Source organism: Ursus arctos, unplaced genomic scaffold, assembly GCF_023065955.2.
Source record: "Ursus arctos isolate Adak ecotype North America unplaced genomic scaffold, UrsArc2.0 scaffold_23, whole genome shotgun sequence".
Lineage (NCBI taxonomy): Eukaryota > Metazoa > Chordata > Mammalia > Carnivora > Ursidae > Ursus > Ursus arctos.
In genome coordinates this window covers 42,531,186-42,558,858 of record NW_026622908.1, presented here as the reverse complement: position 1 = coordinate 42,558,858, position 27,673 = coordinate 42,531,186, and the positions used below count along the sequence as shown (strand labels likewise).

The 27,673-nt window shown below is 51.7% G+C and overlaps 2 protein-coding genes across 6 annotated transcripts in view; both read right to left on the bottom strand.

The window, feature by feature from the left end:
* Positions 1-6,455, bottom strand: part of DPP3 (dipeptidyl peptidase 3) — a 34,909-nt gene extending 28,454 nt beyond the window's left edge. Inside the window, exons 1-2 of one of the 4 annotated variants that reach the window (XM_026483129.4) lie at positions 4,689-6,455; positions 3,365-3,642 (exon numbers count right to left, since the gene is read on the bottom strand). In XM_026483129.4, the coding sequence (XP_026338914.2) occupies positions 3,365-3,642; positions 4,689-4,740 (330 nt within the window). In that variant the 5' untranslated portion in view covers positions 4,741-6,455. Of the gene's footprint in view, positions 1-3,364; positions 3,643-4,276; positions 4,299-4,385; positions 4,643-4,688 lie in introns of those variants that run through there. The other 3 variants (XM_026483130.4, XM_057317316.1, XM_057317315.1) reach the window with 3 other exon arrangements.
* Positions 6,456-8,216: 1,761 nt separating this feature from the next.
* On the bottom strand, positions 8,217-16,981 carry PELI3 (pellino E3 ubiquitin protein ligase family member 3). 2 transcript variants are annotated; one of them, XM_026483135.4, is made up of 8 exons: positions 16,877-16,981; positions 15,585-15,737; positions 14,981-15,052; positions 12,817-12,946; positions 12,068-12,169; positions 11,061-11,255; positions 10,547-10,735; positions 8,217-9,221 (listed from the first exon to the last, which is right to left on the bottom strand). In XM_026483135.4, the coding sequence occupies exons 2-8, from the start codon at positions 15,734-15,736 to the stop codon at positions 8,652-8,654; spliced, it is 1,410 nt and encodes a 469-aa protein (XP_026338920.1). In that variant the 5' UTR covers position 15,737; positions 16,877-16,981; the 3' UTR covers positions 8,217-8,651. The 2 variants fall into 2 exon arrangements, with proteins under 2 accessions (XP_026338920.1, XP_026338921.1); XM_026483136.4 differs by lacking the exon at positions 14,981-15,052.
* Positions 16,982-27,673: the final 10,692 nt, after the last annotated feature.

Sequence of the window (27,673 nt, the reverse complement as noted above, 5' to 3'; positions counted from 1 at the left end):
AGAGCACAAGCAGGGGGAGAGGGAGAGGGAGAAGCGAGCTCCCTGCTTGTGGGGCTCGATACCAGGACCCTGGAATCATGACCTGAGCCAAAGGCACACGTTTAACCAACTGAGCCACCCAGGCGTCCCCCAAGGCCACTTTCATATAACACTATACCACCTCATGGATAGTGATACCTTATAATAACAAAGTACCTTATAATAACAAAGTAATTCTAATTCTTATCTCCTCTCCCTTGCATCATTGCTGTCATTTATTTCACCTGTATATAAGCACACATAAGGTTTATATATATATATACGTAAATTATATATAATGGAAACGTAAGCATGTATAATCGAATACATTGTTGCTATTATTTTGAACAAATGGCTATCTCTCGGATTAAAAATTTTTTTAAATGCAAAGTTTTATTTTACCTTCACTCATTCCTTCTCCAATGCCCTCCCTTTCTTATGTAGATTTTTGAGTTTCAGACCTATATCATTTTTCTTCCACCTGAAAAACTTCTAACATTTCTTGCAAAGAAATACTGGCAATACATGACCTCAATTTTCGTTTGTCTGACAAAGTCTGTTTTTCCTTTACTTTTGTAGGATAATTTCACAAGGTACAGAACCCTAGGCTGCTGGCTTTTTCAATCAACACTTCGAATACTTCAATCCACTCTCTTCTTCCTCGTGTGGTTTCCAGGAGTTGGACGCAATTCGAATCTTTGCTCCTCTAAAGGTAAGATTCATTTTTCTTCCAGCTTCTTCTAGGACTTTTTCTTTGATGTTCTGTAGTTTGAAATATGCCGAAGTGTAGTTTTCTTGGCATTTAATATTCCATGTAGTGTTGTCCAAGCTTCATGGATCTGTGGTTTAGTATCTGACATTAATTTGGGGAAATTCTCGGTCATTATTATTTCGGATATTTCTTCGTTTTCTCTTTCTTCCTCTTCTGGTATTCCCATTACATACCCCTTATACCTCCTGTAGCTGCCCTACAGTTCTTACATACTCTGTCCTGTACTGTTCAGTCTTTTCCCTCTTTGCTTCTCAGTTTTGAAGCTTTCTATTGAGATATCCTCAAGCTCAGTGAGTCGTTCCTCAGCTGCATCAACTCTACTCATACGCCCAGCATAGGCATTCTTCATTTCTGTGTTTTTTGACTTCTAGCAGTTTTGGTTCTTTCTTAGAATCTCCATCTCTCTGCCCATCTCTTCTTGCATGTTGTCTGCTTTACCCATTAGAACCCTTAGCATATTAGCCATAGTTGTTTTAACTCCTGGTCTGATAAGTCCAACATCCCCGCCATATCTGAATCTGCTTCTGATGCTTTGTCTGTCTCTTCAAACTGTGGGTTTTGTTGTTGTTGTTTTGTTTTGTTTTGTTTTGCATTTAGTATGTTTTGTCATTCTTTCTTGATAGCCAGACATGATGAACAGGATAAAAGGAACTGCTGTAAATAGGCCTTTAGTAATGTGATGTAAGTTGTAGGAGCAGAAGCATTCTCCAGTCCTGTGATTAGGTCTCAGCAGTCTTTCAGTGAGCCTTTACCTCTGGACTGTGAACCTCACATGTGCTTCTCAGTCCCATGTCCCTGCCCACCCCCCCTTAGGTGGGACAGGATGACGAGAACTGTCTTGAATAGGATATTTTCCTCCACGCAGGTAAGTTAGGCTCTTACAAACCCTGGCAGGCTAGGTTCTGGTGATACAGTTTCTCCTGAGAGCAAACCGTGAAGAACAGAATGTTCTGGCATTTTTGAAAAATGGTTCCTTTTCCCCTACCCCTGCCAGAAGCACAAGGGGCTTTTTCTCTGAAATTCATTGTGAGGTCCAAGATCCTGGAGGTAAAATTCCCCAAATTCCAAAAGTGTGGAGGCCCTTCCTCTGACTGGGTCCTCCCGGAGTTTTTAACTCTCGGGGCCGTCCACACTGAACCTCCAGTGATTTGTCTATCACAGTTCAGGTTTTCCCATCCAGCACTGGTTTTGGCGAAGGCTTCTGCTCATGAATTCTCGCGCTGGTGAGCTGGATCCTCTGTGATCCCACCTGTCTGTCTCTCCAATTTGGGGCAGCAGTTAGCCCTGTCCCCTCACTTCTCTTAAGGACATAAGAAAAGTTATTGATTTTTCCAGTCTGTTCCCCCTTTTACTTGCTAGGATAGACTGGTGAGTTATAAGCTCCTGACATCCTGGACCAGAAACTGGAAGTCATGACTTTCATTTTCACTCAAGCCAGTTTGAGGTGGGTTTCTGCTATTTGCAAGCAAAAGTATCCCACAGAGAACAGTAACACTTAGGTTGCACTTTCCCAGCCATTAACTCTTTTAATGAGTAAGTCAAGGTCTAGAGAGGGATATGATTACTAAAATTTAAAGAAAGGTAGAAGAAACAGCCTGGGCCTCAGCTCAGAGATTAAGCAATCCAATCCTTTTATTTTACATGTAGAAACACAGGCCATTTTCTCATACAGTCTCGGTGAAACTTTTGCAAAAGATGATTTAACAACATCAATCACTTGTAAACGTACAGAGCCTTTGACCCAGCAATGCTACTTCTAGAAATAGATCCTACTCACACGGGTGTACAAGTATGCCCATTGTGGCACTATTTCTAAGAAGAATCAGGAATAATCCAAATGTCCAACAATAAGGAAAAGATTAAATTGATTAAGCTGTACACTGCAGTGGGGTGCTTCACAGTCAACAAAAAGGATGAGGTGGATTTATATGTACCCCATGGAAGTTCCCCAAGACATAGCGTTCAACTAAAAAAAAAAAAAAAAAAAAAGCCCAGACTCCTAAGAACATGGAGAGCATGATCTCATTTATGTAAAAGACAAAATGAGGAACTGGTGCATGTGTCCACGTACACGTGTAGGAATGCAATACACAGACAGAGGAATTAAAAGGCTGTACACCCCATCATCCAATCGGTGATCACCGTGTTTTGTTTTGTGTCTTTCTGCATTGCAACAATGCATTACGAATGCATTTAAGTATTACCTGGCCGACAGACCCACAAACAGACAGGCAGGGACACAAAAACATGGCAAAGGAAGATCTGGTCCAGAACTCAGACCTCCTGATTCCTACCCTGGACTCACTCCTCTACCATCTCTGAGTGTCCACAGCTGTTTTCTTTACTCTGATAAATAGTGGCCCCTATTTATCTTAGAGTCAGGTCATTGCAACCCTAGGAGGTACAGACTACCCTCATGCACATTTTATAGATGAGAAGACTGAGGCTCCAGGAGAGGTTCCTGTATTTGTAGCCCATGGTCTAATCCACAGAGAAAGACCTTTGTACCCCTGCTTGTGGTCCCTCATACCCAGAAGCCACTCAGGAAATGCCAGATGGCCTAAAAGAACTGACCTGATACTCCTCCTCGGTAAGGCCCTCAGCCAGGGCATGCTGGCGCAGCTCGTCGGGGTCCTGGGCACGGAAGAGGCGGCTGAGCAGGGCATAGATGTAGGGGGCCTCAGGGGAGGTCTGCAACAGCACAGCCAGGCCTCCGTACCAGGCGGCTCGTGACAGATGGTGGGCATAGAGACGCTCTGTGGGCGACAGCAGGCGGAAGGCCTCGCGGCAGTCCAGGCTAAACACACCGATGTCATTGGGCAGGATGTACTGGGCGTCCGCCATGGGCCCTGCTGAGAACCATCACCATCATCACAGCCATCATTTACCACACACCAACTACACACCTAGCTAAGCACTCTCATTTAATCCTCCCCCAAACCCATTCACGGATAGGCTAACTGAGGCTCAGGGGTTAGGTGACTCATGCGAAGATATTACAAAATATATGGTGGGTCATATTTGGCCTGGGGCCCCTCAACCTCAAAGGCTGAATTCAACCACCTAGTATTACAGATGGGAAAACTGAGGCCCAGAGAGGCTAGGAGATTTGCCTACTAACACAAGGGAGAAGTCAGAAGCAGAGACCTGCATCTCTAGACTCCCAGCCCAGGCCCCTCAGGCTCCCCCCTCCTCCTTCTCTGACTTCCTAGCCTCCTCTTCAGAATTCTCCTGTAAATTTTTCAATTCCACCCACTACTGTGTTCACAAGGACAGAGTTCCGGGCTACCAGCTGGAAGACCCAGGTTCCAAACCTGGTTCAGCCCTAGGCTCCTAAAACCAAGTCAGTTGCTTCACTTTTCTGTGCCTCAGTTTCCACCTCTGTTTAATGGGGGTGAGAATAAGGAAAACCTCATCAGGAGGGTGTGCAATCTGTCTCGCTCTCATCCTGCTAAATGCCTTTTCTTTGGCCCTCCATCCTCCTACCCTCTCCCTGTGCTTGGCCAGGGGAGCCACAGAGCCACATTAGTTCGGAGCTGGAAGAAAACTCATTTTCCAGACAGAGACTGAGGCTTAAAGAGGCCACGCAACCTACCGAAGTCTCACAGTCCCGCTGGGACCCGGGATCTCCCAACCCAGGGCATTCTCCACACCGCCCTCCCTAAAAGGGAATGAGTGTCCAGCCTCCCCCACCACTCCGGATGCTCCGCCCCAACACCACAACCCTCGGGGTTAACTCTTTGCTGCCCGGAGGGTTCCTTGGCCTCGGGGTCGCGATGAATGTGGAAGGGGTACTGGATGGAAGACAGAAAGAGAATAATCTTGCGTTCGGTCCAGACTCGCCCTGTCCCCCGAGGATGACGCATTGTGACCCCGAAACCCGGGCGCCGGTCCTCACCTGCTGCAGCCGCTCTCATCGCAAACTCACTTCCTGCTTCCGGCTCCCCCATTCATTGGGGCTCCGCGAACTCCGCCCCCCGCCGCCAATTGTCGGGCTTCGGGGCCCGGATGGGCGTCGGCTCCAGCCAATAGGCGCACGCCGGCGCGCTCCACCGGCCCTCCGCTCCCGGCTGCTGGGCCCTACTGGGTCGCGCGCGGGATGGTCCTGCGGCCTTGGCCTTTGTCCGCGAGGGTGCTGGCGCGGCGGCCGGGAACCTGAGTGGCAGGCCTGGCCGCGGCCTAGTCCCGGCAGACCGGGCTGACAAGGTCCCTGCGAGTCCGGGCGGGGCGGCATGGGTGTCATGTACGGAGCAGCAGGGACTTCCCACAGAGCCCCAACGCTGCTCTCCTTTGGGTCCCCGGACTTCAGTTTTGCAGGTGGGAACCTGCCTTTTGGAAGTAATGTGACTCCCTCTCCCTCACTGGATTCCAGGGTCAGGGGGTGGAGACTCTTAGGAGACTGCCAGCCTACAAGGTCAGCTGCCCGGCCTGAGCTGGGGCGATCACACCCGTGTGGGGACAAGTACTGCACTGCACCGCCACCGATTCGCCAGGGCCTGCAAGGCAGCCGCTAAACATCTGAGCCTCAGTTTCCTCAGCACAAAGGGATGAGGGGCCTGGCAGTTTGTTGGTGCTTGCCCGATGCCTGATAAAAAGGAGAGCTGCTTGTGACCCCAAAAGGCTGCCCAGGACAGAGCTGGGCCTGAGGTCCACCTTTGCACATCTGGTTGGACTCACAAGAGGACGACCTGGGTCGGGCATGGCATGTCCAAGTGCTGGCGCTGGATGTGGGCTCAGTGGGGAGCATTGTGAGGGGAGGAGCCAGACATCTAAGGTTGAATCAGGCCCCCCTGTCTACCGGCTGTTTGGCCTTGGGTGGGACACTTTACCTCTCTGTCTTGGCCTCCTCAGCCAGAAAACCGGGGCTAACAATCATCTCCACTCCGAAGGACGCTGTAGTCCTGAGTGAAGTGATGACTGGGCAGTCTGTTCCCTAGCGTTGTGCCCAGAGGGGCTGGAGAAAGGGAATACCTGAAATCCACACACTGTCTTTGCCCTACTTTTGCCACACCTGTGTCTGGGCTCACAGCAGCATCTGCCCACCATTGGTGCCAGTTTCTCATTTGTGAAAGTGCCCACAGCCCTGCCTGACGCAACAGGGCTACTCTTGGCTCCAATGATGATTATCATCACAGCGAGCTCAATTAATTGTCTATGGCCCTAGGAAATTCACCCCTCTTCTTCCCCGTGCCTCAGTGTTTATTGTCTTTAAAGTGGGTATACTCTGCTGACTTGGGTGAATTTGAGATGGGCACCAGTAAAGGAGGTAGCACTCTCTAGCCATCAGTGGGCAGCGCAGGCTAGCAAAAGATCCCAGTACTCCTGGGACCCTCAACCAAGCTGCAGTTTTACGTTGTTAATACATGAGGTCTTGTGCTAGCAGCTTGACATGGAGGATATTTCATCTCGCAAAAACCCTGACAGGATATCATCATTTTACCCATTGTAGGAAATGGGGAAACTGAGGCTAATAGGTGCATTGACTTCCCTAAGGCCACCCAGGCTATCCGCAAGTGTCCCTGAACTGAGGTCTAGCCTTCCTGAGACCTTCCACCACACTGTCCCCTCCACTTGCCCCAGCGTACACACGCACATGATCATATGGAGAAGTCCACTCACTGGGGTCATGACCATCCCTAGCCTTGGTTCTTCACCATGGAAATGCAGGAAGGGTAGGTGAGGAAGTAACATTAAATACCTCCTGTATTATAGGTGCTGTCCATACATTCACAGCCATCTGGTGATATAGGAATTGCTATTCCATTAAACAGGTGAGGAGACTGAGGCTCCAAGAGCTGGAAAGGGGCAGAGTGGGCCAAGACCAGGGCTGTCTTATCCTCCACCACTACTTCCAAGTTCTCACTGGGTTGGGACCATGCTCTTAGCTTGTCTCTCCTCCCTCCTTTCCTTGCTGGAAACAGGATCGGAACATCCCCTGCCTGGTTCCCAACAGGGTCAGAAGAGAGAACTGGATTCCCAGTGGTATGTGTGTATGTGCGTAGGGGTTGCAGTATTCCCACATCTGCCCGAGCATCCCCATCTGGGCTCCCCCACTGTGCCATGTGATGCTCTGGGAGGAAGAATCTCATCACATCCCCTTTTCACCACCTGCAGGAACCCTCTGTCCTCTTGAGAGACTTGGGTCTAGTCTCTGTGGTCCCCACCAGCTGTGTGACCTGCAGCAGCACTCCCCTTGGAATCTATACTCCCTAAGACTCTGAGGGCTGTCTTTAACTGGGGCTGATGCCCAGGTCAGGCCTATGCTTAAAGCCTCTTTTTCAGATTTTTCTCTCTCCAGAACCTCCATCTACCGGTCTCCCTAGCTTGCTCCCCCCCGGAATGGTCTGAAAGCAACCCCAGCAGCACACTGAGCCTGCCTTGGCTGTCAGGGAGAGGTGCCACTTAGTCAAGATGAGTAAGTGTCCAGTTCAGACTTGGTCTCCATGGCAACTGAGGGCCACCAGGCCCCAGCCCAATGCCCTCCCCCCTCATTTCTCTTTTCTGCCTCTCCAGACCTGGCTCCTTGGTCGTCAAGCATTTTCCCTGCCATACGTTTGCACATGCTGTTCCCGTGACCTGAGCTGCCCTCCCCACTCCATCGACCCCCCAACCAAGGAAAGCAGCACAGTGTGATGGAGGAGGCCAGGCAGGCAGTTCTGGATTTGAATCCTGTCTTGGCCACTTTCTAGCTGTGTGACTTGGCGCATGTGCCTTAATCTCCCTGTAAACAGAAATGGTAATCCCCCCCCCTTGCCGGTTACTGTGAGGATTAAATAGCAAAACCTCCTGGTTAGTGCTCCATTAACATAGTTATTAGCAACAGCAGCACAGCACAGGGCATGGTGGGCACTTGGTAATAGTAGCCCTTCTGTCACAGCCAGTACTCTGGGACCGCGAGTCCCCTCTCCTCCCTCTGCTCCTGACTGTCCATAAATGAGGTTCCAAAGCCTCCATCCAGCATCTTCCCCATCAGGGCAGCCCCAACCCCTTGCTCCAGCCCTCTTTCTGCCCCCCTGCGGCCTCTGCTCCAGTCGCTCAATCCCTCATTCAGGTCCCTGCTTCCTTATACCTGAGCCTGTGCTCGGCCTCCCCCCTGCCCAGAGTGCCCTCCCTTTCCCGTGGGGAGGTCCCACTCAAGCCTCTCTCACTCTCCCGCCTGCTTGGGAGACCTGCTCCACAGCCCTTGACGAGTCTCTGATCCTGTATGCAGGAAACTGTGTTGGCATTCGGTAATTTGGTCTGTCATCCACTAGACTGTGAACTCCACCAGGCAGGGAACCAAGTCTGATCGTCTCTGTGTCCCCAGAGCCCACTTGGCAAGGAGTCCAGCCCATAGTGGGTATCAGCAGATGCTGGCCCCAGCCTGCTGCCCACCCGTCACTCATGCAGGGGCTGGCCGCACTGCACGCATGCTGGACACGTGGGATTTGTGAGGGCAGCTGAGCAGCAAGGTTTATAGAGGAACCCAGGGCAGCAGCAGGGTGGATATCTGGAGCTGGGTTGGCAGGCTCAGGGCACAGCCAGCCTAAGCTGGGGGTCAGGGACCCACGGCCCCTTCACTCCCCCAGGGACACAGTGTAGGCGGCATGATGTGGGACACCCCGGGAAGGGCCAGGGCATAGGGGTGGGCTTCCCTCCATCAGCCCAGGACAGAGCTGGTGCTGAGGGCCCCGTCATTCTGACTGGGGTAGGGGTTTCAGGGACCAGAGTTAAGAGGGGAGGAGCACAGCCCATCCAACACGTCCATCTGGTGTGGCTATGTGCCAGCGGGTGGAGTCCCACATGCAGAGCTCCCTCTGGGCTGCAGGAGGTGGGGGACCTAGGTGGGCAGGTGGGCGTGGCAGCTGGGGCCTGGGAGAGCCTAGTCCAGTGGCCCCTGGAAAATGAGGCGGACACAGCCATGCTCACCAGTGAGCCAGGCCCCACAAAAGGGGCAGGCAGCGTGGAAAGCGTGGGTGCCATGGGGCAGTGGTGTCTGGGCCCAGTAGCGGGCAGTCTTCTCAGAACAGACGTGGCCACAGGGTGCAAAGGCATGGCTGGGTGGCCCAGGGTCCAGACAGAGGCCGGCCTCCTGGCCAAGCCACAGGGGGACATAGGGCCCCACGAGGCGACAGAGAGGACACTCGCGCTCCTGGGGGCCCCGCTCTCTCCTGCAGCCCCAGCCGTGGTAGCCGTGGACGTGGCCACACCGGACGTAGACCCAGGGCTGCTGCTTGTCGGGTGCTGTGCGGCCACGGGCCGGACTGGGGAAGGCCAGGGTGCTGAGCCCCACAGGGCACTGGGGCCGTGCCGCGTTCGCCTCCTGCCGCTGGGCCTCCAGCTGCTTCAGCGTGGGTGCCCTCAGCAGCCCCGCCGGCGTGCGCCACAGCAGTGTGGCCCCACACAGGTCAATGAGGGAGCCGTCCTGCAGCACATTGGACTCATTTTCCACCTGCCAGAGACAGCAGAAGGGCCTTACTGCTCAAGAGGGCACCAAACCCCTGACCGCTCAGCAGCCATCACCCCAGCCAAGACACCGGTCCATCCCACCAAACCTCCCTGGAGAAAACATCCTGGACCAGTGGGGCCAGCTAGGGCAGAGAAGAGGGGGAGGGCTGGGGCAGAGGAGGGGCGAGGATGGAGGCAGAGGAGCCGGGAGGGCTGACAAGTCACGTGGGAGGGCAAGTCAGTGCTCCCAGGCATGCACTGTCCCTCACAGTGGGACGTTGGCCTTGGTCACTTCATCTGTCAGATCAGGAGATCTGGACCAAAATGAGGTTTTCCCCAGGCTCTCCCTTAAGAGCACAGTGGGAAACTCTTCTATCTGAAACACAGGGACTCAGCCCAAGGCAGCTGTCCTAATGGCTGTGGTTAAAAGCAAGGACTCTAGAGCTAGCCTGCCTGGGTGTGAATTCTGGCTTCACTCTTTACTAACTCTGTATCCCTGGTCGAGTAACTCAACCTCTCCGTGTCTTAATTTCCTTATCCTCAGGATGGGTGCTACTTCCCATACTCCCCGTTATCTCAGCGGTTCTCATGAATCAATCATTGTAAACGCTTGGAACAGAACCGGAACACAGTAGGTACTCCACAATGCCAGTGAAATTCACACGCATAGTTTTTAAAAATAACGTTTCCCCAAATCTCCCGGTAGAACTGATGCCCTGGAAAGAGAAGCTGTGCTCTTCCCTGAGCTTTCGCCTCCGCTGGCACGATGTGCTCATACGCGGGAAGAGCTCTGCGTGGCCCATTTGAGGAGCCTGGCCACATGAGCTTGGGCGGGCCCCCACCTCTCTGTAGGACTCTCTCCCAGCTCCAAACCTTGGTTCTCCGATCTGTGCCACGTGGAGCCTTCACTGTCACCTCTGTCAGAACTCCTCCAAAGGCCCTTTCCCGCTAGGCGAGGATAATAAAGCTAAATCCGTCTGAACGTGAGAGACACGTTACAGACTGCCAACACTTTAGGCTATAAACTGCTCACACATGGGCCAAGTGTCATCCTCGTAAGAGGCTGTGATTTTTTTCAGCTGCCGGCATCCCTAAAGCCACTTGGTACTGTAGTGTTTATGTCTGCTCTACCACACGCCACCCCACGGACCTCCGGCAGTATGTGGGCGACGTTTTGGGGGCTATGGTCTGGCCCTCTCTGTGGGGCAAGTGGTGCATGGCCCCTAGATGGAGCCTTTTGGGGCTCCCTTGTGTAGGAAGGGCCGGAGATCAGGGGGAAGGGCCCGGGAAGGATGAGGGGTGCGGGTGGGCATGGAGCAGGCCACCTACCAGCTTCCCTCGCTGCTGTGCAGAGCGGCTGTCCCTCAAAGTGTACACGTTCCCACAGACCGATATCTCCCTCCAGACACCAGGGGCCGAGTCCTCAGAGAAGCCGCCTGCTGGGTGCATCACCAGGACCCCATTGGTGGTTAAGCCGTCCATCAGGCCGTCGGGGGTCCTCCACTTGGCCGCCCGCTCCTGGGACCACATGTGGGATCAGATCATATCCCTGAGTGGCCCCCGGCAGGCTGTGAGCCAGGGATGCTGCCCCTCTACCCTCACGGTCAGAGGTGGCTCAGAAAGGACTGGAATGGACGCTGCATGGCCGTGGGCATCATCTGAACTCTCGGAGCCTCACCGTGCTCATCTTTTAAGTGGCATCACTAATGCCAGCGTAGGTCATGGTTAGGATGACTGCCAGCTGGTCTATCACCCCAGGGCGCTGCCCATCCCTACCCTACCCCTCTGCTCACTCTCAGATGAAGTGCCAGTCCCAGCCTGGGGCGGGGGGGCGCTCACTCACTCCAAGGAAGATGTTGCTGGAGGCATCGAAGCCCGCGGCATAGATGCGGGCCGTATAGGGTGGCCGGCGGTCACAGAGGATGCGGCAAGCATAGCGGGAGATGGTGCTCTGTGCTGAGGGGCCCTCGGCAGCCCCTCCTCCGGGGGATGTGTCTGTTACCACAAAGTCGATCATGTTCTCCGTGGAGCGGCCGATCTGTGAGGAAGGGAAGGGCAAGCACAGGGATGCTATGTGTGCGAGTGAACCCCACAGGCGTCCCCCCTCCCCAGGGTTCCCAGCAGCTGCTCTGCATGCAGGGTCACCCAACAATGAGGAGGGGGCAGTACCATCTCAACTCCCCAGGCCCTCTGGGTTCTCAGCTGGCCTCTCCAAATCCAAGCACCGGGGTCTGGGGCTTCTCTGTCTCCCCCACTCAATAAAAATGAGTTGGTTTTTTTGATAGACCAGTGAAAAGGTGACACCCAGTCTGGGAGTGCCCAAACGTTAGCAGCAAATAGCGAATTTTTTGTATGTACTAGATGCCATGCCAAGCGCTTCATGTGAAATATCTCAGCTAATCTGCCTGGTAATTCCATGGATTGGGTACGTTATGGGCCCCACTGTACAGATGAGGAAACTGAGGCCCAGAGTGAGTATGTTAAGTGACTCTTGCCCAAAATCACCCAGCTGGTAGGTGATAGAGCTGGGATCTGTCCCAGGCAGTATGACTCTCACGCCACACTCTAAACCCCTAAGCTGCACGGCCCCATGGCCTGGGTGTCTGGTCTTGGGTTTTACATTTTGATGTAGCCACTGATTTGCTGTGTGACTCCAGAAAGTCAATAGCCCTCCTTGGACATCCTGCTTCTTCATCCTGCACTTCAATCGGAGTGTAGTCAATTGCACTGAGTGCCCCCAGAGCAACTTCACCATGGCCTTCCAGGTTCACCCTGGAACGCCTGCAGGGCTGCACATTGAGGCCTTGGTGGCCCAGTGGCCAAGAAGCGTGCAGAGGGGTCTGAGCATACCTGGAACATGTCAGTGTCGCTGTCATGTGTGTACTCGACGATGACCGAGTGGCTCCGGGACAGCGTGTACGAGATGCTGTGCTGGCCACGGTTACTCAGTGCCTGAGGGGGGGAGAAAAGAGAAGTCACTTCCCGCGGCATGTGGCCAAGACAAGTGTGAGCCTCGGAGCCAGAAGCTGGAACCCAAGGCCCACTGGCCAATCCCAGCAAAGGGGCAGGTCTACCCTTGCCAAGAAGGCACTGTGTGGCTGATACTATACGCAGATTACCTTATTTGACCTGTGCAGCAACCCCAAGGAGGAGGCATCGTTACCCTTCCCATTTCACAGTGGAGGGAACCGCAGCTCAGAGAGGAGAAGAAACGGGCCTAAAGTCACATAGCTGGAGACAGGAAAGCCTGTATCTTAACCCAAGTCCTCTGAAGCCAAAGGCTTTTCCTTTGCCATTGCTGTGTGACCACCACGTTCCTTCTCTGAGCCGTGGCTGCCTTGAAATGATGCTGATCATTTCCACTCACTGGCTGGGGTCTGGTCATCAGAGAAAGATTATGCAAACTGTAACACATAGTTCACTATGGGGGATCTCCCCTCGGCACATTTCTCTGGCAGCCCAAGGTAGCGAGTGAAGACACAGTGGGCTCCCCTGCTCTGGCGGGATTGTGGGTGGGTAGGACCCGGAAGGCTGAAGACCTGGGACTTGGGCAGGGAGCGCAGGACCTCTGTCCAGGTCCGCTGGGACAAGCTGCTTGCCTTGGATACGAGCGGTGTGGAGATGTGGTGCATGACGTCAGGCTTCACGCCGTTGGCATGGGGCCGGCGGCTCAGCGCCAGGCGGCTTCTCCGGCGGCCCTTGTCCCCACTTGCCAGACACCCATTGTAGCTGTGGATGTAGTGGGTTAAAAAGAAGGGGTTGCAGGGACAGAGAGAGAGAGAGAAAGTCAGCCTCTGAGAGATTTGGAGGAACTGCTGACTTCTGGGCAGAGGCTACCTTCATAAGCCAGCCCTGCAACCGCCTGAAACTCGGAGACCCTACGCTATCAAATCAGTGTGTTGGGGGAGCAGAGTGAGGGCAGAATATCTTCAAAAGGCCTTTCATTCAATTATCCTTTGTTTCCTGGACACCTGACTGGTCAGCTGCTGGGCGCTGCGGTGCCACAGGGGGCACACCGCAGCTCAGTTCTGTCCCCTCAGTGGCAGGGAAGGGCGTCCTGAGCTTTTCAAGGAAGCTGGGCACCAGCTGCACCACAGGCCCAGAGACAGGAGAAGGGAATTCTCAGAGCAGGTTTCTGAGAGGGGGAACACCTTCGCTAGGCCTTGAAGAATTGGAAAGGATTCACCTTTACAGCAAACTGTCATTTACGACACCACAAGAATGACTAGAAACCAGAAAGAAGAAAAAAAACAGACCCACAATGCCACCACCTCCATATATCCATACATGTCAAATTTCTACCTTCCAGCTCTTATCCGGAGGGAGTGACTGTGGAAGGCAAAGATGGGGTGAGTCACAGCCTTGATCACTGCCATGTACTGGAGTCTCCCATGTTCCTGGTGCTTCACGTTATTAATTACCTAATGGAATCTGTGCAATGTCCTGCCAGGCAAGCATCTTCCTTCCCATTTTACAGATGAGGAAAATTGAGGCTCAGGGAGGTAAAATGACCTGCCTGAGGTCCCAGGCTAGTAAGTGAAAAAGTCAGAGATTTGAACTCGGGTCTGTCTGACTCCAGCCTCTCTTGCAGAAGCCCTTCCAGAGGAAAGGCTCGCCCCAAGCGAAGGGCCTGAGGCTGGCAGGGTTTGGTGAGATCAGGGATTGGTGACTTGGGTGGTGAGCTGAAGTAGAGGCAGATGAAGCTGGTGGAAGGGCCCTGAACACCAAGCTTAGGAGTCTGGACTTTATTCTGCAAGACTAGGGAGCCATGGAAGGTTTTGGAGCAGGGAGTACCAGGATGAAGAGCTGCCAAAGACAGACAAAGACCACTTGACTTAGAGTCTTCTCATGAGCTTGTTAAAATATAGATTCCCTGGCTCCGCCCATGGAGATTCTGATTCTGTAGGTTTGGAACGGGACTGTCAGTGCATCTTTTCAATGTGCTCTTCACGTGGCTCTGTAGCCAGCGTGGGGTGTCACTGCTCTACTGGGAATAAACAGCTGCCAAGAGGGCCTCTACCCTTAGGTCTACACTCTCCCCCATCAGTGGCCTTGCCCTCAGCTGGTAAGTCAGCCCTTTCTTTGGGACACCAAGCAGCTGTTTTTCTCATGCAAGCAGCCCTGAGGGGGGCAAAAATCACTTTTGCCCTTGTAAGTTCTTCCCACTTCTGGGGTGTGGGGCAGTTCCGGTCACAGGCTCGGGGCTCAGATGGGCCTGGCTTAAATCCTGGCTCTTCCACTTATCACATGACCTCTGTAAAATGGTGCTAATTAATCAGGACCTACCTCGCAGGTTCGTTGTGAGAACTAAATGAGATAAAGCATTTAAAAATGCTTGGCACAGAGTTCAACATATATATAGCAAGCTCTTGATAAATGTTAACTTATTAGGAAAAAGCACATGGTGTGTACATGTCAGCAAACAGTAGCCATTATTATTTCTAAATAATCATGATGATAGCATAGCTTATCAAATATCTTCTTCTGGGCAGATGGCAGAGAGAGAGGCCAAAAGGAGGTGTGGATGGGGGAGGAAGAAGAAGGATCTGCGCCTGGGGGCAGCGCTAAGTGGGTGGTGCAAGAATCCTGATCAGGCGGAGACCAGGAAGGGATGAGGTCTACCCAGCCGCCAACTCACATCCCTTCACCTCTCCTGGCCTCGGTTTTATCATCTGTAGCGTGAGGGTCAGCTGTGGCTTAGTCAAAGTGCACTAGACCTAGAGTAAGAAAGATCTGGGTCCAAATCCCAGCCCTGCCACTTACCAGCTGTGTGCCCTTGGACCAGTCACTTCCCCTCTCTGAGCCTCGGTTTCCTCACCTCCTTCCTCACAGCATCTTTGTGAAGATTGAAATGAAATAATGTCCATGAAAGGGCTTGGCACAAGCCTGCCTCCCAGAACACTTGATACGTGCCAGGCACTGTTCTATGTGCTTTACAGAAATCACCTCATTCATTCCTCTGACAACCCTCTGAGGTATTATTATCATTCCTATTTGTAAGATGGGAAAATGGAGGCACAGGGAAGTTAAGCAACTTGGAGAGGCAGGATTTGAACCAAGCATTTCTGCTGGAGAACCAGAGTTCTTCACCCCAGACTACATACGCTAGGTGCTTTATGAAAGGCGGATGGTGCTACTTTTTTTCTGAAAAGTAACTTAGGTGGGCAGTTAGTTTTCTCGGAAATTTACAAAAAATGGGAAGCTAAAATAACAGGAATTGAGGTGGATTTGGTCAACTCTGTCTCTCAGTTGGGAAGGTGAGGAGGGACAAACAGCATAAGGTCATACATGGGGAGAGCTGGGGCCCTTGGTCTGGTTGCCCTGGGGGTGCCTGGTGCCCTGCCCCACCTGGACCAGGGTCGCTCACCCCAGGACGATGAGTTCCCCATACTTGATGGGCTCCTCGCCTGGCTGTGCATCTTCACCAGGAGAAGAGAGGACACAAGAGCCCTGGCTCCCTGGATGCCGGAGGTCTGAGGTTCGGGGAGACCCCACTTCAGGGTTTCCTTCTAGCACCATTCTGGGCAGAGTGGGGAAGCAGAAAAAGAATTTTGCAACCTCCCATCCCAACCCCCCTCAATGCCAGCTCAGGCCTGCTGTAGGGCCACCTAGGCTAAGGCCAGAATGACCTTTCACCACCTCTGTTGCTATGGCAACTGCTCCACCTCTGCCTCCTTTAAACTATCCCGGGGTTGCTGGGATACCAGGGAAGGGAAATGGGTGGGATGGAACCAAGAGGAGAGGGCCCCACGTTCAGAGGGTCAGGATGCTTGGTGGGGCCAGTGGGGTGGACCGACATGGGGTGGCCAGAGACTTCTTTTTGGCCAGGACACCAGTCTGGGATCTGCTTGGAAGACGGACACCTCAGGAGTTAGAGGACCCTTATTCCTCATCTTAGACTCAGGTTCTGGATTTGGCTCTTGGCCCCGGCGCCTGTGAGTAACCCTTCTGTCGGGTTTTTGGAATCTATCCGTCTTAATCATTCAGCCCCTCTGCAGGTCTAGGCCTCTGTCTGTCTGTCTTTTTTCTCAATGACTCTCTGTCCTCCTGGGCTGTCCTTTTCGCCGTCTCTCTTCCCACCCTCCTCCCCATCTCCGTCTGTCTGGCCACTTTCCTCTCCCCATGCATCTGCCTCAGTCTCCCCACCTTGGCCTCACCCAGCGGACAGGCCTCTGGACCCCTCCCGGGTGCGCGCCCCCTCCCTCCCTCAGGTGTCTGTCTGCAGTCCCAGGGCCGCCCAGGTCTCTGGAGGCCTGTGGGGGCGGCGCTCCCCACTCCGGCTGGGGCTGCAGCAGAGCCCGTCTCCGCAGGAAGCCTGTTTGGAAAACATCCCCACGCGGGAGGGACTGCGCCGGGGCAGGCCCGCGCCCCGCGCCCGGGGCAGGCACAATGACGGCCCAGCGCATACGCAGATACACACCCGGCGGCCCCTCGCCACAAACACGCGCGCGCACGCACACAGTCCCGCACACCCCGAGCCCCGCGGGCAGTGCCCGGACTGGCGCCAAGCCCACCCGGGACCCGAGAGCGCGCAAACAGCCCCCCGCACCCGCCCTCGGACCCACTCCTCCTGCCACCCCCAGACACGCAAACACGCCCCCCGCGCCCGCCGGGGCCCGCCCGGCGCAGCCCCCGCCCCCTCCGCCCCGGCGGTCTCACCTGGCCGCGCTCCCGGCCCCGCTCGGCGCCGCTCCCTTCGCGCCTCGCCCCTGCTCGGCCCCGGGGCCGCTGCGGCGGGATGCGCCCGGCCCGCGGCGGCTCCGCGCTGCCTTGTCACGGGGACACCCGGGGCCGGGGGAGGGGGCCAACGCGAACAGCCACACTCCGCCCCCTGTCCCGATGCCCCGCCCCGTTGGGGCCCGCCCCCCGGAGCCCCGCCCCACCCGAGACTCCGCCCCTTGCGGCGAAGCTTAGCTCTAGTCGGGAGAGCTCCGCCCTCTTGGGAAACCACGCCCCTCCCTCACCCCGCCCCAGACTCTGGGAAGCCCCGCCCACCACTGTCTCAGGGACTCCCTAGCCAGTCTTCACTGGTTCGGGGACTCCCCCGTATCCTTGAGACCCATCCACCGGTTCGGGCTCCCCAGACCCCGCCCTCATTACTGGGGACTTCCGGGTTCTCCCAGAGACACGGGCGCCCCCTCCCCCACCACAAGCCGGAGACTTCGCATTGGGCGGGAGGCCCCTTTCCCCACCTTTGGCCGGGGGACTCTTCACCTCCTGTCTGAGACCCCACCTCCCAAATGGGAACCCGCGGAATTAGAGGAGAGAAGCTGGGGCTGGAAGGACAGAAGGAAAATACTGGAGGAATCGGAGGACGGGGGTGTCCGTTAGCAGGGAGGCCGAGGAAAAATGCTGCGATTGACTGGACTCGCAGACCTGTCTTCAGTCTAGCTCGGCCACTTTCTCGCTGGGTGATCTCTGGCCGGCTCTGTGCCCCGGGGTGTCAGGGAACACCTCCCACATTCCCTCTAGCACCCACTCACTACCCGAGAAGCACAAACGGGAGATGGAGACCTTTGGGAGCCCGCAGCTCCGCAGCTCCTTCCGGGCCTGGGCTTGCAAGAGATCTATCAGTCTATGCCAGGTGCCATGCTCTGTGGTTTGGGCAAAATAAGGCCTTTGATTTCTAGGAGGCAGGCACGATAATCCCCCATTTTACAGATGAGAAAACAGAGTTGTACAAACCTAACTTGGACACGGCTTTCTTGCTAGAAAGGGACCAAGAGTAGATCTCAGCTGTGTGACTCCAAAATCTGGACTCCTAACTTCTATACCTTGTTGTTACGATGAGGAATGGCAGGATGGGGCTCAGAGATGCAGAGCAGGAGAGACCCAGAAATGCATCAGATAAGATCCCTACAGCACATTATTTCTTAGTATATTTGGAACCATAACCAAGGACCGGGGGAAACCCAGAGGGTAGATCCTTAAACTGAGTCTTTGGAGTATTTATTGAGGAAATCAAGGAAGGCTGTCCAGAGGTGTCCTTTGGCCACAGTCATGAAGGAGAAGCAAAAGTTTGTCCATGCATTCCTGAGAGAGAGCATCCTTCCTCCACTCCCCCCCCCATCTTGTTGCTTGTGATGCTCCCTGTCTCCTGGACCCCCCCTGGGCCCCACCACATCCACACACCCCACTAACTCCCCCACCTAAAAATAGTAAATGATACCAACTGCTTTGCCAACTGTTTGAGGGCCCCAGCAGCCAGATGAAACAAGAAGGCAGCTAGCAGCACATCCTTTAGGGACAAAAGCACTCATTAATCAAAGAGAGGCTCCCTGAGAGGCCACCACTGAGGGAGCTGGACTGCTGGGCTGTCAGCAGCAGATCATACAAATCCTGCACCACAGGAGAGCTCCCATCCTTGAATGCCTGCTGCTCCCCACCTCCATGCCAGGTACACACAGCCATGGGACACGAGGACAGTGGGACAGTCTCCCTCCCCTTTGCATTCCCAGCTTCCAGCACATTGCCTACCAGAGCAGGCCCTCAATGAACACATGCTCAATAACTATTAGAATTTCCAGTTTACAGATGAGGAAACTGAGGCTCGGAGGATGGGGGAAGAGATACTTGCCCCAGGTCACACAGCCATGCAAGCACATAGCTGAGGATTGATCAAAGCCCCAGTGCTATCATCTGACACCAGACTGCAGGGAGGAAGGACTGAGAGAGATTCCAGGGTACTGCAGGAGGCAGAGATTTCTCCTGTGGTCTAGTGCACTGGGATCAGAGCTGCATGATGAGCACAGCCAGACCACAAGGGGCCCCCCAAAGCCTGGGGTGAACCTGGTCCCAGCATTGTTCAGGTGAGGGAGAGGAAGGGAGAGTTGGGACACCACCAACAGACACAAGTGCCCAAGTTCCAGCCTTGACTTCCAGCTCTGTCTCAGGAACTCCAGCTTCTCAATCTCTTTGGACCTCATGTTCCTTACTTATAAAATGGGAATAATAATAGTACCTACCTATAGTGGGATGAAAATTTTCAGTATGGTTCTGAAATCCCTTTGTTCAACCCCTGTCTTCTCTCTCTTCAATCTAGATCTTGGAAAAAAAAAAAAGGCAACAAAGAAAGGAACAAGATACAACCTCTATTTCTTCAATTCTTGGTTTCAAGGGTCTGAAGACAAGTGGCTGGCATAAACAGTTTGGAAGAAGATTTGTGTATCTATTTCAGAAAAGATGTTGAAGAAAAAACAAAACAAGAAACTCTCTGGGCTAAGAGATTTGGAAAGAAGGAAGGGCTAAGATGCTGGGCTCTGCCTTTGAGGCCCTTGTAAGTAGGAATGGGGGCTGGGAAAAGATTGAACACTCAGGTAGATTCGGGGATCCAAACCCTATTCCTTTAAAGAGACCAAATTTTATTGGATCAGTTTATGGAGCAATTTATGTCCCAGGACATTGTTGAAAACAATAGAGGACTTGGCTAGCATTGAATGGAGCTTAACAGCTGGGTGTGGCCAGGGAAAGAGTCCATCAAGAAGAGCCCTGCCCAGACCAGTGTCATCCCAGGGTGACTGTGGGCGTACCCAAGGCTGCACTTCCTGAGGATCAAGACAGAGGCTTTATATTTAGACTGGAAAGTGTGGGGAGGAGGGGGAGATAGACTTCACTAAAATAACCCAGCCAGTCACTAAACAAACAACAAAAAACAAGTCTCAGAGGGGGTAGATTAGTACTGAGTTGCTACAATATATTAATTAAAATCTTCAGTTTCCAACAAAAAAAATATAATTCATGCAAAGAAACAGGAAAGGATGACCCATAGACTGGGACAAAAGCAGACAGGCATTGTCCGGATGTTGGGAATTTGGCATCCTCACACACTGCTCAGGGGAATGTAAAATGGTGCAGCAGCTTAGGAAAACAGTCCAGCAGTGCCTCAAGCAGTTAAACACAGAGTTACCACATGAGACAGCAATTCCACTCCTAGGTGTATAGCAAGATAAATGCAATGTTAGAAATAAAGAAAGTCAAGGAAGTCAATAGCAAAAAAATCAGGATGGTGGTCATAATTGGGAAGGAGCATGTAGGGGGGAAAAAGGGGAGGGAGGGGCGGCACCAGGGCGCTGTCCATGGTGCTGTTCAGTTTCTTGACTGAGTGGTACTCACCTGGGTACTTGTTTTATAATAGTTGAGCTATACCTTTATGTTGTATACGCTATTTGTTTGTTTATGATATTTTATAATAAAAGTGTCTAAGATAAGTTTAGCTGATTCAACCAAACCCTCACACTCTGCAATTTGAACAAGCAGGGACTTGTTGCAGCTGAAACTACAGGGGCTTTCTTTTTCTTTCTTTCTTTCTTTCTTTTCTTTCTTTCTTTTTTTTTTTTTTTTTTTTTGCCCATGAGCATTAGTAGGAAAGGCATTTTTATTATGGTCCAATACACACATAGGCACTCAAGGGAAACACCAGTGTGATGAGACAATACATACCTTTACTCTATGGGATGGACTTGGCTATTTTCTGTTCCATTCTATGTTGTTAAAAATGTTAGTTGAGGGGCGCCTGGGTGGCACAGTCGTTAAGCGTCTGCCTTCGGCTCAGGGCGTGATCCCAGCATTCTGGGATCGAGCCCCACATCTGGCTCCTCCGCTGGGAGCTTGCTTCTTCCTCTCCCACTCCCCCTGCTTGTGTTCCCTCTCTCGCTGGCTGTCTCTATCTCTGTCAAATAAATAAATAAAATCTTTTTAAAAAATGTTAGTTGAACTCACGAAATCAATTTAATAACCCACTGATAGGCCACAATGCTAGTTTTTAAAAAAATCTGATCTGAGATCAAGGTGTCGGCAGGTCTGGTTTCTTTTGAGGCTTCTCTTACTGACTTACAGATGGCTACCTTCTTACTGTGTCCTCGCGTGGTCTTTCCTCTGTGCATGTCTGTGTCCTGATCGTCTCTTATAAGGACATCAGTCAGATTGTTAGGACCCAACCTAATCGCCTCATTTTAATGCACATACGTCTTTGTTTTATTTTATTTTATTTTAAAGATTTTATTTATTTATCTGAGAGAGAAAGTGCACAAAAGAGAGAGCCTCTGGGGAAGGGCAGAGGAAGTGGGAGAAGCAGACTCCCTGATGAGCAGGGAGCCCAATTTGGGGGGGGCTCCATTCCAGGACACCAGGATCAGGACCTGAACCAAAGGCAGACACTTACAGACTGAGCCACCCAGGTGCCCCTCACCTACCTCTTTAAAGACCCCATCTCCAAACACAGTCACATACTGAAGTACTGGGGGTTAGAGCTTCAAGATTTTACTTTGGAAAGGAGAGAATTTAGCCCACAAGAAGCACCCTCCTGAGGGATAGGGCGGCAGAAGGAGCCAGGAGGAAAAGGGAGGAAGTGTCTGGGTCTGTACATGTACAAATGGGGAGGTGTAGGAGAGTTCAGGGCAACAGGGAAATGTACACTCTGGTTGGTCAGAGGGTGAGGTAGGGAGTATGAGGTTGGAGAAGGTGGCAGGGGCTAGCTGCTTGAATGGCCTTGAATCCCATATGAAGTGTAGACTTTAGTTTGTAGAGTGATGAGTCCCATCAGGATCCCCTGGGACACTGGAGGGAGATCCCAGAAAGCTAAACTTAACAAGTGTTTCAGATGGACCAAGACCCACACTCTGGGAAAAGAAGCTGGAGGTGTTACTGACAAGCTTTAGACAGGGCCTGACACTGGCTGAGTTGGAGAGGATAGACTGCAGGGGCAAGAATGGAGGCGGAGAGGCCACAGTGGGAGCTGCTCTGAGTGTCCAACTGACAATATTAGTCGTTAGCTTTCATAGAGTGCTTACTATATGCCTTGAACCAGGCCTGAGCTAGGTACCCTGCCTATGTAATCATGTTAAATTATCTCAACAGTCTTGTATGGTAGGTACTTTTCAATTCTTTTTTTTTTTAAGATTTTATTTATTTATTCGACAGAGATAGAGACAGCCAGCGAGAGAGGGAACACAAGCAGGGGGAATGGGAGAGGAAGAAGCAGGCTCATAGTGGGGGAGCCTGATGTGGGGCTCAATCCCAGAACGCCGGGACCACGCCCTGAGCCGAAGGCAGACGCTTAACCGCTGTGCCACCCAGGCGCCCCTACTTTTCAAGTCTTATTTCACAGTTAAGAAAACTGAGGCCCAGGGGCGCCTGGGTGGCACAGTCGTTGGGCGTCTGCCTTCGGCTCAGGGCGTGATCCCGGCGATCTGGGATCGAGCCCCACATCGGGCTCCTCCGCTGGGAGCCTGCTTCTTCCTCTCCCACTCCTCCTGCTTGTGTTCCCTCTCTCGCTGGCTGTCTCTGTCAAATAAATAAATAAAATCTTAAAAAAAAAAAGAAAAGAAAACTGAGGCCCAGACAGCTGTAGGGACTTGCCTCAAGTCACACAGCTAGGAAGAAGTGTGTGTTTGGGATGTCAGCCCTGCTCTCTGGCAGTCACAGAGGAGATCGCAGAATTGGTGGGAGCCGTGGCGACATAAGTGGGTGGGATTCAAGACAGATTGAACATGGGGGCTAAGGGAGAGGGGTGAACTGTATGTGGGCAGTTCTAGGTCCCTAACCCCCTATATCTGCAATCAAAACCCCCTATATCTGCCTCCCCCTTCTCTGCCTGCCCTAATATGCTGCTCCAGGGGAGTTCCTGAGGTACCAGGAACAGGACTGAGCATTGTTTTTGTGACAGGTACAGATATTATAGTTCATACTTCCTGCATGTAAGATATAGAACTTTACTTTTCTCTGACTCAACTTCATCTCTGTTTCCATTGGTGGAAATTTGGGGTTCCTTCCCCTTACCCCAAGAGGACACAACTGGCACCCAATGCTGTCTGTTCAAACGGGTCCCTGATGAGTTGGCCCGACTGGACCTCCACCCTAAGAAGACCTCTGCCTGGGCAGCCCTTCCCTCCAGAGCTGGTGGCTTCTCTGCTCTCTCCCCATTACACCTTAAAGCATAGGAGACTTTCTGCTGCACAAGGGCATAGGCATTTCTGCCAAGCATGCTTTGGTCACTACACAGCTGTTCCCTCTCTAAGGTCTTGCTGCCTCCTTGGGGAAGGGGATTAGCCACCCACTGACCCCTGGCCTTAACTGCTTTTCTGGGGTCCACTACCCACCTGGAGAGCTGGCTGCAGGCTTTGCAGCTAGGACCTCCTAAGTCTCACTCCCTGTCACTCCACATCCCTCTTTGCTCCTCCTCCTTGCAGCCCAGTGAATCTTTCTATGCTGTGTACATTGGAGATCACAGTATAAAACCCCCTACTTATAATGTATTGTCCAGGCTTCTTCATCTTCTGTTCAATTTTATCTTGACTTCCACTTCTTCACTTCTTTTTCTCAAACTGTTCTCTTGCAGCTTCAGATGTCTCATCTCCTGGCCTTCTAACCCTGTGGCTGCTCCTTCTTGGTGTCCTTTGCTCACTCTCTCTTCTCTTTCCCCTCTTTAAATGCTAACTTCTCTTCTTTCCTCCTTGGGTGATCTCACTCCTGGCCCTGGCCCCAAGGACTCTTGGTCTCTATGCTACAGATGCCAGCATTTCTGTGTGCAGCTCAGGCTTCTCTCCCAGACCAGGCCCTGTGGCTGGATCCTGTAGGCACCTCTGTTGTGTAGTGGTCTCAGCTGCTGACAACCAATGTTGTGGCTGGACTGGCCTTGTGGGGTTTTGTTTGTTTGTTTGTTTCTTGTTGTTGTTGTTTGTGGGGGGGAGAGGCAGAGGGAGAGAGAGAGAGAGAGAGAGAGAGAGAGAGAATCCTAAGCTGGCTCCACGTCCAGTGTGGAGTCCAAATCGGGGCTTGATCTCCAGATGCTGAAATCATGACCTGAACTGAAATCAAGAGTTGGACACTTAACCGACTGAGCCACCCAGGTGCCCTTCACGTTGTGGTTTGTATTTATGAATGCAAGATGCCCTCAGCAATAACCAGCAGGGAAAAAACATTGGGGGAAAAAAGATTACTCACAGGTCCTGGAAATTGCATGGCACACCTGGGCCACATGGCCAGTTCACAGAGGGAGAGACAGAAGGGGCAGTGCCTTGGGTTCTGCTTTTATTGGGGTCCAGCGTGGGGGCCTAAAATTTCACAGGCACATTATTTGTTGGTGAATTTAAAACAGAAGAGCTGCAATTTAAAGCACATGAAGAGTGAAATCAAGCAGTTTGAGTGTTCCATTACCAAGACCTCTAAAACAAAGGAGCCTCAGGGGGAGAGGGGGACTTGACCTGAGTCTTTATATCTAGACTTGTGGCTGGCAATGTGTTTAGATAGCCATCTCTGAAGCACAGATAGCCTCCTTGAAGTGGGGGATGCCTCTGCAGTAAAAGCTTAAACCAGGCACTGACATTACAAAAAAAGAGAAACCAACTCTCAAGGCTTACACTGTACTTCCTAACACAGCTCACAATCTTCCACCCACACCTACAGCTCCTGTGTTCCAACGCTGAACATGAAAGACCTTATCATTCATTTGCCGAAACTCTCCATGCTGGAATCCAGAGCATCACCCTGGTTGCCCCTCCCTCTCGTCCGACAAATTAACCCACCAAACACTAAGTTCTGTTGATTGGCAAGGCAGCCTAGGGAGTGGGTAGGTGGACCAGAGCCAAAGGTCTGGGTTCAAATTCTGACTCTGCCACTTTCTAGTAGCATAAGTTTGGACGAGTGATTTGACCTCTCTGGGCTTCAGTTTTCTAGTCTGTAAAGTGGGGAATAATAATAGCACCTATACTTCATAGGATTATAGTGAAGTTTCCATGAGATATTATTCATAAAGATGGACACAGTACATATTGCACAAGCATTTCTTTTTTTTTAAAGATTTTATTTATTTATTTGACAGAGATAGAGACAGCCAGCGAGAGAGGGAACACACGCAGGGCGAGTGGGAGAGGAAGAAGCAGGCTCATAGCGGAGGAGCCTGATGTGGGGCTCGATCCCACAACGCCGGGATCACGCCCTGAGTTGAAGGCAGACGCTTAACCGCTGTGCCACCCAGGCGCCCCTGCACAAGCATTTCTTGACTAAAATATATTTCTATCTTCTAAGTATCTCCTGAATTGATTCCCAAGCCACCAACATCTCTCCACTGTCTTCCTGCCCTGTCCTGATGGGTCTTCCTGCAACTATCCTTGCCCTCCCCCAATCCTTCCACATATCCAAGCCAAGGTCACCTTTCAAAATGCAACTACTAGGGGCCCCTGGGTGGCTCAGTCGTTAAGCATCTGCCTTCGGCTCAGGGTGTGATCCCAGAGTTCTGGGATCGAGTCCCACATCGGGCTCCTCCACTGGGAGCCTGCTTCTTCCTCTCCCACTCCTCCTGCTTGTGTTCCCTCTCTCGCTGGCTGTCTCTCTCTCTGTGTTACATAAATAAATAAATAAAATCTTTTTTAAAAAATGCAACTACTTAACACTCTTTAATGGCTTCTACTGCAAGCCATAGCTTTAACAGGGCTGACAAGACTTGCATGATCCGACCCTCACTCACCTGTCATACTGCATTTTCACCACTGAACAGTCTGACCTCACACATTTCCAAAGCTAGACCAGGGAGTTGCTTCCTTATAATCTGTAAGAGCTGGAATAATCAAAACTACTCTTTCATTGACAGAAAGTGGAAATTGGCAACAGAGCCCAGTTTGTCCCAGGCAGCATTCTTAGCTCCCTGAGCACCTGCCATGCGCATCTGTTTGCTGATTCCTTCATTTAGGAAGGATTTATGTCTTATTTGTAAATAAATTTGTAAATAAAGGCTGGGCAGTGTAGGGCACCCAGAGATAAATTATACCTAGCGGGGCTTGTTCTGGGCCAGGCTCTCTTCTAAGTGCTTTACCTGAATTAACTAATTTCCTGGGAGGTTGTTACTATTATTAGCCTCATGTTACTAGTGAGTAAACCAAAGCACAGGGAAGTTAATTATTCTGCCCAAGGTTTTACGACTAGTAAATCAAAGAGCCAGCTTGATTGCAGACTCTTGCTAAGGCTAATGAGGTAGAGCATTATAAAGAACTTGATAAACTTCAGAGGCAGGAAAAATCACATTTAATTAGTGGGAGTCGAAAAAATTCATAATAAAAAATCTCACAGTTTACAGTACGGTTAACACAGATTATCTCCTTTTACTAGATGAGGCAATATTGAGTCATGGTATATGGCACAAGGTCTAGAATCGGATAATACCAATATTTATTTCCCAGCCTTGTCACACACAGGGTAGGTATTTTTGACCTCCTTTTTGTGCCTCAACATTCTCGTTTGAAAAGCGGTATAATAAAAGAATTTACCTCACGCCATTGTGAGGATTAAATGAGATAATGATGCCCTTAAAGTGCTCAGCACCTTGCCTGGAACGTAGCAAGTGCCAAAAAAAAAAAAAAAAAATTAAATGACATAATGAGATGCTGGCTTATTTTTATTTTATTATTTTATTTTATCAGGCATGATGTATCAAACGTGTTCTGGGCCTGTTAAGCCTTGTAACAGCCCTGTGAAGGTTTTGTCCTCACTGTACAGTTAATAGCACATGCTTACTAAGTAGAGGCATTGTTCTAACACACTTTGCTAACTCAGTCCTCACGACGATCTCTAGAGCTATGTCTGCATATTATAATCCCCACGGTACAAGGGGAGGAAACTGAACATAAGTAACGTGAACAAGTTCGCAGCCAGCAAGAGGAGCAACCGGGTAGTTGCTTCCCGGGTCTGTACTCTTAACCATAGTGCCTTTCAACAACAGGTGAGGAAACAGACTCAGAAAGTAAAAAAGATTCTCATGCTTGGATCTTAGGGGAAGAGAGGGAAAAAATGAAACAAGACGAAACCAGAGAGGGAGACGAACCATAAGAGATTCTCCATCTCAGTAAACTGAGGGTTGCTGGAGTGGAGGGGGGTGGGAGGGATGGAGTGGCTCGGTGATGGACATTGGGGAGAGCATGTGCTACGGTGAGCGCTGTGAATTGTGTAAGACTGATGAATCACAGACCTGTACCCCTGAAACAAATAATACATTATATGTTAATTAGAGAGAGAGAGAGAGAGAGAGAGAGAGAGAGAGAGAGAGAGAGAGAGAGAGAGAGAGAGAGAGAGGAGAGAGAGAGAGATTGTCAGGTGTGAGGAGCTCTATGTTCCTTTCAAATCCAAGGATTATAATCATATCCAGCAGATGGCGCCCCAGAGCATAGCAACGTGCCAGAATCGTATAAGTGGTCAAAACTACCATGCCCACAATGCTGTGCAAACATTAAGGTCCTCTTCCTCCTCCTCCTCCTTCTCCTCCTCCTCCTCCTCCTACCAGTTTAGCTGTCCGAGGTACTGCCTATGTGCCTTGCAGGAGGAATGTGAGTATCTGAACCATTGAGGCTTCCCCTATCTTCAGATCGCGAGTTAAAAGATTTTTTCCCTTCATATTACTCTCTTTATCTCACTAGTTGGAGGATAGAAGGGCCGAAACAACGCTTCTTTTTATTGGCTTCACCTGCCCAA